The sequence below is a fragment of the Syzygium oleosum genome, unplaced genomic scaffold (assembly GCF_021117445.2).
Source record: "Syzygium oleosum isolate NSW1041296 unplaced genomic scaffold, Sole_v2.1 Sole_v2.48, whole genome shotgun sequence".
In the NCBI taxonomy this organism is placed as follows: domain Eukaryota; kingdom Viridiplantae; phylum Streptophyta; class Magnoliopsida; order Myrtales; family Myrtaceae; genus Syzygium; species Syzygium oleosum.
Window position 1 is genome coordinate 593,672 of NW_026607532.1, and position 12,035 is coordinate 605,706.

At 43.5% G+C, this 12,035-nt stretch overlaps 2 protein-coding genes across 2 annotated transcripts; one reads left to right on the forward strand and one right to left on the reverse strand.

The window, feature by feature from the left end:
- Positions 1-423: 423 nt before the first annotated feature.
- LOC115681454 (glucan endo-1,3-beta-glucosidase 2) lies at positions 424-4,004 on the forward strand. Its single transcript, XM_056306950.1, has 4 exons — positions 424-592; positions 2,132-3,385; positions 3,496-3,523; positions 3,626-4,004. The coding sequence occupies exons 1-4, from the start codon at positions 523-525 to the stop codon at positions 3,768-3,770; spliced, it is 1,497 nt and encodes a 498-aa protein (XP_056162925.1). The 5' UTR covers positions 424-522; the 3' UTR covers positions 3,771-4,004.
- A 4,132-nt stretch (positions 4,005-8,136) lies between these two features.
- Positions 8,137-11,094, reverse strand: LOC115681456 (GDSL esterase/lipase At5g37690). Its single transcript, XM_030605413.2, has 6 exons — positions 10,093-11,094; positions 9,825-9,952; positions 9,583-9,709; positions 9,150-9,262; positions 8,719-8,968; positions 8,137-8,626 (listed from the first exon to the last, which is right to left on the reverse strand). The coding sequence occupies exons 1-6, from the start codon at positions 10,328-10,330 to the stop codon at positions 8,415-8,417; spliced, it is 1,068 nt and encodes a 355-aa protein (XP_030461273.1). The 5' UTR covers positions 10,331-11,094; the 3' UTR covers positions 8,137-8,414.
- Between the last annotated feature and the right edge of the window lie 941 nt (positions 11,095-12,035).

The window sequence follows — 12,035 nt, forward strand, 5'->3', positions numbered from 1 at the left end:
ACCATCCGCTGTTCAGTTCAGTGTTTCAATTTGCTCTCTGCTCTCTTTCATTTAGCTTTTAACTTTTTTTCCCCTTCTTCCTGAAACTCCAGAAGAGTTGCTCAACAAAAAACGATACATGGGTAGAATCAAACAAACCAGAGTGGAAAAAAAGGTGGGCATTGTAACGGCTAGCTTGTGGCTATCCAACACGAAGTGCCTTGGGTCCCTTAACAACTTGGTCTCACAGACGGCTATGTTTTCTTCGACAGGAGAGAAAGAGAGAGAGAGAGAGAGAGAGAGAGGATTCCTCAGCCGTTGGATCTTCTGACAAACTTTCCACGTGATTTGTGGAAACCATTCTTCTCTCTCTCGTTTTTGTCTGCTCCTTTACCCCACTTTCTCTCTTCTAGAGGTGATCCTTTTTTATATCATTTTCATCTTCACACTCATGCCTCGCTCTCTCTCTGGGTTGTGATTACTTCATTATTTTGTTCACCTCAGATTCTCTTTTTGGAGGGAGAGATTTACATTGCATCCACCATGGCCGTGCCCCCTCTTGTTCTTCTTCTGTTCTTGGTGGCTTGTGCTTCCATTGTGACATCTGGCCAAGGTGGGTTTATCAGTTAATCTCTAGGTCTGATTTCTTTTATGTATTTGTCTCTGCTTCTTTGTTTGTATGCACTGTGTTTTTGCTTGAGTTGAGCATGGCTTCTGGGCTTGTGGGTATATGGAATCTCCCTTAAAAATGCAATCTTTTCGTCACTGTTAGCTTGCTCTTCCATTTTTCTGTTCTCTGCACGTGTTTGTTGCTCCTCCTTCCGCCCGGCACTCTGAAGGATTTTCTAGCCTATCGTAGGAAATTCGTAAGAGAGATTTGGTATCAACTGATTTATTTTTTCTTCAAAAGGAAACTATTTTAGATTGGAGAGGCTTCAGCCTTCAATTCGACCTGAAAAAGAAAAAGAAAGTGGGTTTTGAGTGCTTGTTTGCTCTGACTGGAATGTTTGCTAGGTTAGGTATTAAATAAATGGGACTAGTGGAAGTTGACGGGTCTTTTAAATATAAGCTCAAGCGCTTTCTGTTCTTTTTCCTCTTAAATAAATGGATGCAAATGCTATGCGGAGTCACGAAGACAGCAGGGGCAAGTAAAGGAGATCCATTTGCATAATACTCAAGGCCATACTCGTTTATCAGTTTCTGTAAAAGAAGCCAGGACTCTGGACTGGCATGGTTTTATTAACTTGCCCTAATTGATGCAAGTGAACTCATTTAACTGCATATTCACCATCACCTGAAAGCTCAAAAATACTAACTTGGGCTGGAGTAATTTTATTTTTTTTGAGGTGTTATTGTTGTATGAGATAGTAGGCCATGTTCTCCTAGCAAATGGCCAGGTTGGCCCTTGAGGGTAGTATTAACGTCTTAGGATTATAATAAATGCACACTTCTGGATGTATATTGGCAATAGCTTCTAAAATGCATGTGCCCAGTATGATGACAGTTCATGATTCTGTCTATCGAAACCCGATGCCTTCTTTTGTCCTTAAAAACTTCACATTCTGTTGGGTTCAGACAATAGTTTCTGTTCTGCTCCTCTCTTGCAGCTGGATATTGTCTTGGTGTGTGTGGTATGCCCTATAGGGGAGAACACATCAAAAAGGTAATGGGGAACTTGACGATTGAGCAAGGGATGATGTCTTCTGTGCTTGTCTCCCGGAGTTTCAATATTGCCATTTTCTCCATTTACTGGAGAAATGGCATCAGGCATTCTTAATCTTATTAGTTCCAGCTGCCAGCAATGTTTCATGTTAAATTTGCTATCCTTTGAAAGAATGCGAGGTGAAAATACCAAGTTAGTGAGTCCTTGTCCTGGTTACTCTTTGAATGGAAGACCTTTTTAAAAAATTTCTGAAGCCCTATCAATTGAGTATTGTGTAAAGTTCAATGGACTGTTCATCAGAATGCAAACCATCTTCCAAATGAAGTTCATGTTACTAAATTAGAGCATGGACAATACGGGGACACGGGGATATGCTGTTTGTATTTCTAATGCATGACCTTTTGATGATTTGTCTTGGACATGAATTGGCTGGATCCAAATTGAAAGCAGAGAGCATTAATATCCTTGGTGTCTTTTTCTTTCTTGCAGATCCATTCATAGGAGTGAACATAGGAACGGATCTTTCCGACATGCCGCATCCAACTCAAGTTGTTGCTCTTCTCAAGGCACAGAACATAAGGCACATCCGCCTGTACAACTCCGACCGCGGCATGCTTGTTGCGCTAGCGAACACGGGCATTCAGGTCATTGTTTCAGTCCCCAATGAGCAACTCCTTGGAATCGGCCAATCCAACTCCACAGCTGCCAACTGGGTCTCCCAAAATGTCATAGCTCATTACCCAGCCACCAACATCACCGGCATTTCCATGGGGTCCGAGGTTCTAACTGCACTTCCCAATGCAGCTCCTGTTCTGGTAAATGCCCTAAAGTTCATCCACTCAGCTCTAGTTGCCTCAAACCTTGACCGTCAGATCAAAGTTTCCACTCCGCTTTCCTCGTCCATAATACTGGACTCTTTCCCACCCTCCCAAGCATTCTTTAACAAATCCCTGAACCCGGTTTTGGTGCCCGTGCTGAATTTTTTGCAATCCACGGGATCGTATTTAATGGTCAACGTATACCCTTACTACGACTACATGCAATCCAATGGTGTCATTCCCTTGGATTATGCGCTCTTCAAGCCTCTGCCGTCTAACAAAGAGGCAGTGGATGCAAACACTCTTCTCCACTACTCGAACGTGTTTGATGCTACAGTCGATGCAGCCTACTTCGCGATGGCTTTTCTGAACTTCACCAACATTCCTGTTGTGGTGACTGAAACGGGGTGGCCATCAAAGGGTGATTCTAATGAGCCAGATGCCACACTGGATAATGCCAACACGTACAACAGTAACTTGATAAGGCATGTGCTGAACAAGACCGGGACACCCAAGCACCCTGGCATCGCAGTCAGTACTTATATTTATGAGCTCTATAATGAAGATACAAAAGCGGGTCCGCTATCTGAGAAGAACTGGGGATTGTTTGATGCTAGTGGGAGCCCCATTTACATATTGCACTTGACAGGGTCGGGATCGGTTCTGGCGAATGACACGACAAACCAAACGTATTGTACTGCGAAGGAAGGTGCTGACCCGAAGATGCTGCAGGCTGGTTTGGATTGGGCCTGTGGCGTCGGCAAGGTAGATTGCTCACCCTTGTTGCAGGGTGAATCATGCTATGAACCGGACACATTATCTGCGCATGCCACCTACGCATTTGATACGTACTATCATCAAATGCGAAAGGCTGCCGGAACTTGTGATTTCAACGGGGTGGCTGCAATCACCACCACAGATCCAAGTAAGACCTCAGTCCAAATGTCTGTGCGAAAAGATTCATTCATCATTTGAATTTGCAGAGGATCAAATTCTGACATTTCTTACGATCTCTTTGGTTTCCCTGTCGTGTAGGTCATGGTTCTTGCATATTTTCAGGAAGGTAAACATATGCTTCATTTTATAGATCTATCACCTCTGCAAATTAGAGGCAGTTTTAGATGATAAACTGACTATGCTTACTCGTATTGTCCTCTACTTGCAGTCTTGGTAGAAATGCGACATCAGTGAATGTGACGGCCCCATCTATGAATTCAACAGCCTCAGGATCGCCTGCTGGAAATTATTACACCAGCATGTCCTTCTTATTGTGGATGAAAGTTTTGGTCTGGAGTGCCCTCTTCTTGTAAAATGGTACATATCTAGTTGAAGATTCGCAGTCTGTTTCTGAAGATTATTTTGTTATTAGACCGGATGGTTTTAGGGAAAGTGATCCGGTCAAATTTTGTGCAAATCAAGCAGAGAAGCCTCACTCAAAACTGAAAAATGGTATTCTTTTCAGGTAGATTAGATAGTTCTCTTGTTATCAACTTGAATCACTTTCATTTCATCTCTCATTCTAGTTTTCCATTTTGGAGTCCGAACGAATCGTGTCATTTTGCTTCTCGCGATTAGCTCTTTGATCGTACACGCGGGACAAAAAAATATTCAATTTGTAACCCAGAAAATTAACGAGTTTCAGTTGGAGATCTTTCCATATTGGAAGCCCTGTCAGTATATGAATCAGCCGGAAATTTTGGTAAATTTAAGATTGAAGTGTTGGTTTTGCTGGTAAACATGAGTACTCTTCTGTTCTGTCTTGAACATTCTTAGCTACAGGCGACTTTGTCACTAATCTGACATGGGGTGCTATAACACACGGTGAATGATAGGAACGGGCCAACAAAATGAGCAGAGAGTCGTAATCGCGACAAAATGTTCGATTCGAGTCATAATCATTGCAATTGCAAGCCCATAGTTGCAGCTCTGCTAGCAGAAGAGTCGTACTCTCTATCCCCGTCGGTTATTTCGATTTGGCGGCCCCGCCTTTGCGGCCATACTTGTACCACTATACCACCACCACCCCACCTTAAATTGTAAAGTGCAATTTCGCATCAGAAGGTTACAAAGAAAAATAGTGCGAGTGTGAGAGCATACGGTTGAATGAACATGTTCTTGCCTAGAGTTGCATTTTGGTGCGATACTAACACGATGCAGGAACCCTCTACAGCGGTACTCGTGCTAGTGTCTCATCTAATTCTTAACCGATTGAATAATAGAGAAACTAATCCTCAATCGTCGAGTTATGAACGAGTCGTGCATCAGCCGAGGAGATAAATAGGGGACAATTATGAACTAAGTCGGCCAAACTAGTAGTTTCACCACGTAAAATAGACGCACACGTATATAATTTTCGAAAAAAAAAAATACATCTACTCAATTTACGAAAAAAGTACTCTTTTTGTTGTAGCAAACCAAATTATACATATATGAAGCACACGTCGTACTTTACCTGGGTAAAAACATTGTAGTTCAATAAAAGGTCTAAAGATTTGTGTATTTGGATGGACGACACAGTTCTAAAATATGAAACATAAGATTAACAACCTCGTTTTGGTCCAAATATGATTTTTAATATAAACTTTATTCCAATTAAAATTAAAAAATAACATTAAGATTCATGCATGCCCTTGCCTATGGTCAGTGAGGGTCGCCGGCCACTGGCCAGGGCCCGGTGACCCCTGCTAGCCATCCCCCACCCTTGCTGGTAAGGTCGGCGATGGTGGGGTGGCGGCGAGGAGGGCTGTGCAAGCCCTCGCGGCCAATTCTCAATCCTTTTCTCTTTGTTTTTTTTAATAAAAATTTTTCAATTTAATTTAAATAAAATTTGTATTAAAAAAATAGATTTGGGCCAAAACGACGTCATTTTGATTATGTTTTCGCCACGTAGGTGAAAGAAAATATTAAACAAAAACTGCCTCAGTATTGTCCATTAACAATGTTGGACGGAATTGACAGAAGGACTCGATTGCATCGATTTGATAAGTTTTAGGATTCAATCATATTTTTTTTAATAATTGTATTTTCATGACAAGTTTTAGGAATTCTAGTACAATCCTAAATAATTTTAATACATCTAGTATTTATCTTTGTACTATTTTTTTTTTTATAGATGCCAAAATACCTCCGGAGAAGTTTTGGGGGTTAAAAATTGGCGTTATAAATGGTGAAGGCGCACACACGAAAACCCTAATCACAGCTCATCCATGGAATCGCCGTTCATCGGCTTCCGTGCCGCACTCTCCATCTTCCTCACGCCTTCCTCTTCTTCTTCATCGTCTCCATTTCTCTGTTGAATCGGACTGTAAGCTTCGTCTACGGATCTCTCTCTCTCTCTCTATTACGCGAAAGTAACCAAGAAGCATCCACTATGATTCCTTGCGCTTCTTCCTGAAATAGCGCACGGAATACGAAACGATGCGACAGCGAAACTCTCTCACGGGCGCCTCTGGACATGCGGCTCCCTTCGTTCGTTTCGTACGTGGCAGTCGCATTTTCTCGTAGGCTCCACATTGCATCGACCCCCACCCCCCCCCCCCCCATCATCGTCGGATCCGATGGAATCGCGACGGGTTCGAGTCCCAGCTCCTTTCGGATCAATTGAGGGGGCGAGCGTCTGTCATCGATTCTCAGCGATGATTGTTGTAAAAAAAATGTCTTTTTCAATGGAAGGGGGGGAATGTAGATTTGGGTCGTCGTTGCATTGTCTTATTGCGTCTTGTGGTATGAAGGGCCTGGTATCGATGCTCGGTGATGATTCTTTTTGCTTTAACCACACTGAAGAGCGACTGAGGAGAGGTTGGACCCGGCAACATTTCACTCGAGAATAGCACTTTCTAACTTGTTGGGTTCGGTTTGTGCATGAGGAATCTTGTCTCGCTTTCAGAGATTAGATGAATGTACTGGCCTGCGCAGGAAGTGGGATCTTGCCTATTCTTTTGGCTTAAATGTCGCGAGGGTCCGCTCCCGAAACTGTCGCTTTTGTGGAAAACGTTGGCCTTTGATCTGAGAGCTTGAAAGGGTATTAATTCAAATACTCGATAGGGTTTTTGACATCGGGAGTGGGAGATATCAGAAAGCACTTGGTGTGGTGAAACTATGACCACTGGTGTGTATTGAAGTAGACAAGTTTCACTTTCTGTTGATGAACTCTGAAAGCTTGATTCACGACCCTTGAGCTGTAATGTTGTGGAAACACATCCAGCTACCTCCTTGCAAGACGTGACCTTACAGAAGTCCAATGCTGCCTTGTTTGAGTTATTATACATTAGATTGTATAGTCGGTAATTGACTGTTTTTGTCTTTCTTTCCCGAAAAAAACTTCATATGGTTGCTCGATGATGATCATTTTGCTTTAACCACACCGAAGGTAACTGGGCAAGTTTGGACCCTTCATTTTACTCGAGGAATAGAGCTTTTCCATTCTTTCACTTGTAGTGCTTGGTGGTGCATGAGGACTCTTTTCTCTAATGGGGAGGAATTTTCACTCTTAGAGATGAGAAGAGTACATTGGCAAGCATTAGAAGTGGGAATCGCCTCTTCTTTTGGTTCAAATGCTAGAGGTCCTGCTCCCAATTATGTTACTTACGTGGAAAAATTTGGCCATTGACTGAGAGCAAGTAAATATATCTGTATTAGATTGCTTTCCATTTTCTACTTCAAAAGAGGTTTATGCACACAAACTTTCTATTCGGTGATACAGTTCTTTGAGCTACTATCTGACACCATTTTCACTGTAAGTCTTGTGCCAACATATGTTTTCTTATCGACCTGCATTATTCTCAAGTCTCTAGAACATATTCATGAGCCTCACAGGAACTTATATACTTGTTTCTGGGATTCTCAAGCGTGTATTTGCGCAGCCTGTCCTTTCGGCTGAAAAGTTACTTATGTTTATGAGCCTCACAGTAACTTATAAGCCGCAGTAGAAGAGAGAGACATCAGTTAAAGATGTTATGGATCGGCTGAGATGCGAATTGAAGACAGTTGTGGTGTCTGAATGCGGCATGGAGTTTTAATCTTATACTGCCAAACTTCTACTTGAACTGATTTGGTAGAATAGGCCGAGCTGTGGAGCTCATCTTTATTGTCCATCTCGATCTCAAAGTTTATTTATGAAACATATATTAGCCCTTGAAAGACAGTATTGTATGAGAGTCAAATGTGGATTCTGACGTTTATTAAATCTACCTCATATTTATGTACATTGAGGTCTTGATGAATGTTTTCCTGAAAATTATATGCAAGTCAATTCAGTTAGTTAGATGATGGATGTTATTTACTTCTTTAGGAGCCAACCATGAACCTTGGAGTTCCAGTTTATCCAATTCACATTTGCATTATGAACCTCAAGTTCCAGTCTGTGCAGTTCATATTTGATCTGCGGTATAGTTTGGTTTCAGAGGTTCCTTTGGTAGTTCATCCACAAAAACGTTAGATGATGGATGTTATTCACTTCTTTCTGAACGAGAAATACGAAAGAGGATATTACCTGCCGATTCTAACGTTTGAAATGTATTGCTTATAGAAGCTTGCTGAGTGCTCTTGTCGTGAACATGGGTAAAATCCTACTCTAAAAGTTATTTCTTGGCAGTTTACTTTTTTCTGAAGGGATAATGGCGATATTTGAGTAAGCTGCACAAATCACTTTCAAGAATCTGCAGAAGCAGGAACATCTACAAAATACTCATCTTGTATTATCAAACAATGGGTGCGTATGTTTGCATTACAAGCATAGGAGCAACACTCAGCTTCAGGTCACCTCTTACCTGTGAACAGAGTATTATTTTGAAGTTCATTATTCCGCGAGCATTAAACCTACGGCTATTAGTTGTTTTCGGTTCAACCTTCGAGTTTATGGTACATATACTTTACTAATACTCATATAATGTAGGAACCCGCTAGCCTTATAGGGGTACGCAAACTTTAAGCAGACCAACTCAACAGTTGCCTCATCAGCTAGTGGGCGTCGGTGCGATGGAAGGGGAACTGGAAAATAAGCTGGAGAAAAGCTTATCAGCCAGAACGGCATTGGCCGCGTCCGAGGGATGGAAAGCATCCCAAAAGACATACTCATGGCGGTTTTTGCATAACTTGGAGTTTGGCATGCACAGGCCTCCTACAGATGTGTCCACATTGCAACATGAAGTGTTGGAGACCTTAAATCCTGCATGAACATGATTGAAAGACCTAGGATGTCATTTTCCTTTCTCGAGAAAGCTCTTCTTATTGTGTGTTGAAAAAGAGAGGTTTAGTTACCATAATTGGTGGGGTTGTTGATCAAGTCTAGGACCGCCTGATATGTGTCGGCGAATGTGAATCTCGCGTTTGGGAGCCGTTGATTCAGAGAGGTGAGTAGCTTCTGCACTCTGGCATTGAACACGAGAACCCAGTCATTGACTCTATGCAGGCACTCGCGTTGCTTCGATTTCACTCTCTGAGAAGGGATACAGCCAAGAGGACCGAGACCGTGGAAGATAATCTTCTGTGCGCCGAGTGTGTGCAGCCTCTGGCAAATGGAAATTCTTTGTGAGGTGAGTATAGTAAGTATAAAGGGCATGCATCTTCTTAGCAAATGAAGTTACAAGCCACAGCTAGTGCTAATTCTACTTTGTGTTCACTCTATCTTTTACTACATTAAGTTCGCTCTTCGACAAGCGATGGCAGGATGTCGAACCAATCTAATTTACCGTGAGTTGCTGATCCAAGGTGGAGATCAAGAGTTCCAGAAACTCGTCATGCGTATATTGCTGACCATCAGCTAAGAACGGCTGCAAAAAATTGTTCACATAGTCATTGCTGCCTGAAAAAGAAAATCGCAAACAAGATTAGTGTCCATAATCTAAAAAATATTCGAGGCACGATACATCATTTGACAAAGAAAATGTCCTTTTCTTCTGTTGCTACTCTTGTATCAATCTCTAAGATCATGGCTCTGCATCCAAAAGATTGGAGTTTGCTCTTGTTCATGTCGAGTAGCAATCATCTAAATCGATTCAGACCATGTTGTGGCTCTACACGCCTTCTTCTTATTTGTCCTACGAAGCATTAGGAACTCTAATGCAAACCTAAGCATGTATGATTTGCTTATTTCGCAGAGGTGCTGAGTAGTGAGTTACATACCAAGGCCAATAAAAAAGAGGGCTTTATTGCAGAGCTTGTTTGCAGCTTCCTCTCCAATTTTAGCGTTGAACACTTCTTTGGTCTTGTTGAAGCAGTTGATTTGATCATCGAACGATAGCCTCTGGATCTACAAAACAGAAAGCCGCCGTGGCAAAAAAGAGTTAGAAGAACTGATACTCAGTGAAGAACACAAGTGACCTCAAGTAGAAACAAAGTATCTATTGTTAGAAGATGTTCATTACAAAATAGAGCCCTGTCTCGTTGAGAATTCCTGCTCCACCGGATGCATAACTGACCCCTTGAAGGAGCGCGTCATCGTTTGGTGACATTGACAAATACGGCGGCGGTGAAGAAATTCCAAGCTTTGCAGCTGTCGGTGTGAATTATAACAAAGGTTAAATTCTGGGATATTGCTGATACTGATAGTGTATGCATGAAGCAGTTTTCTCTAAATCAAAATGCAAAAAATTTATTAAAGCCGAGAACAAGACACGAGATCCGTGAAATTACATAAAATGTCACCAATGGTCCTCCCATTTGTGAACCTCCCGGTTGCCTGTCCACCTTCATAGTCTATGCCGTACCATGGATAGTTAGACCTTGCCAGAGAGTACTGCAAGTGATTGTTGTTCCCGACTTCCGTTAAGGAGTCGCCGAAGATGAAAGTGACGGGCAAGGCCGAAGCACCCATCGCCATAACAGCCGCGACGGCGAAATAAGCAATGAAAGCGAGCTTCATTCTCGACATTTTCGAGTTTTGTCTGGGATATAGGAGTGGTCCAAGGGAGTAAGACCGATTTTATAGTAGCTGATACAAAAAAGGAATAGAAGGAAGTCATGCCCTGTTCTCCAAGTTTGCTGCTTAGTACTTATTAGGTGAAACTTTTCCGACACCATTGAATGATTCTAGCAATTACCGGAGCCAAAATCCTAATTGTGAGAGGCTCATTAGAGGGCCTCTTGATCGTGAATTGGGCAAAAGATTTCTGATTCTTCCACTGCTTAATGGTGGTTAGCGATGGTCTCAAACAGCAGTTGGCCTACTCTGACTCCTGGAGTCAGAATTGGTAGACCTGTGAAGATCTTTGCCATAGTCTTGGCGTGGTAAAGGCAGTGAGTGACTTTGTTTTGCACAATGAAGAAATCCGGTGGCCAAGTTTAAAGGGTTTATTGCTACAACAAGATTGGTGCGCGTGGAAGTTGTTCTAGTGATCTGAGCTGATTGCTTTGGTGCTTTTCACTGTTTCTTGATCGGTTCCTACTCAAAGAAATTAATAATGGTTGCACCTATAATCAAGAAAACTTTCATGGATTTTAATCAATCTCAAGTACATGGAGAAAGTGTTTGGAAACTGCACTGGGGACACCATTTTCGCAGAAACCCGGCAAAATCGAGCAACTGAATTCTGGAAAAACGAATTCAAGAAATGCTGAACTCATTGATCAAAATAACAAGAACAGAAGGTTGCTCTAGCACGGTACAGTCGAGAATTCGGAGTGGTTTTTCCTCTCGACTATGAAGATAATCGGAAAAGTGCCAAAAAGTCCTAAACCTTTTGCATTACAATTTACCCTAAACCTTTTTTGGTGCCAATTCAGTCCTAAACCTTTTGCATTGGTGCAATTTAGTCTAAACCTTTTTTGCAATTAAGTCCTAAACCTTTTAAATTGGTGCCAATTCGGTCCTAAACCTTTTTTTTGTGCCAATTTAGTCCTTCCGGTCAATTTTGACCGGAATTTGCTGACGTGGACGCCTGTCGGCCGGCGGCCGGTCACCGGCGCCGACGTGGCGCTGACGTGGACAAATTAAATAATATTTTAATATTTTTTTGAATTTTTATTTTTTTCCTTTTTTTTCTTTTTTTTCCACTTTTTTTTTTTGGTTTCTTCTTCATCTGGCCGGTCGCCGGTCCGGCGACCGGCCAGAGGCCAGTGGCCGGCGAGCTCGACCTCGCCGGCCACTGGGGAGGGCGGCCTCGCCCGGCGAGGCCGAGCCTCGCCATGGTCGGGCGAGGCTCGACCTCGCCGGATCTGGCAAGGTCGAGCCTTGCCCAGCCGCCGGCGAGGCCCGACCTCGCCAGATCCGGCGAGGTCGGGCCTCGCCCGACCATGGCGAGGCTCGAGCCCTCGCCGGAGGCCGCGGCGAGGGCGACCCTCGCCCGACCAAGGCAAGGCTCGAGCCCTCGCCGGAGGCCGCGGCGAGGGCGAGCCTCGCTATGGTCGGGCGAGGCCCGACCTCGCCGGATCTGGCGAGGTCGAGCGTTCGCCAGATCCGGCGAGGTCGGGCCTCGCCCGACCATGGCGAGGCTCGCCCTCGCCGCGGCCTCCGGCGAGGGCTCGAGCCTCGCCCGACCAAGGCGAGGCTCGCCCTCGCCGGCCTCTGGCCTCTGGCCGGTCGCCGGACCGGCGACCGGCCAGAGTAAGGAGGAAGACAACCAAAAAAAAAGTGGAAA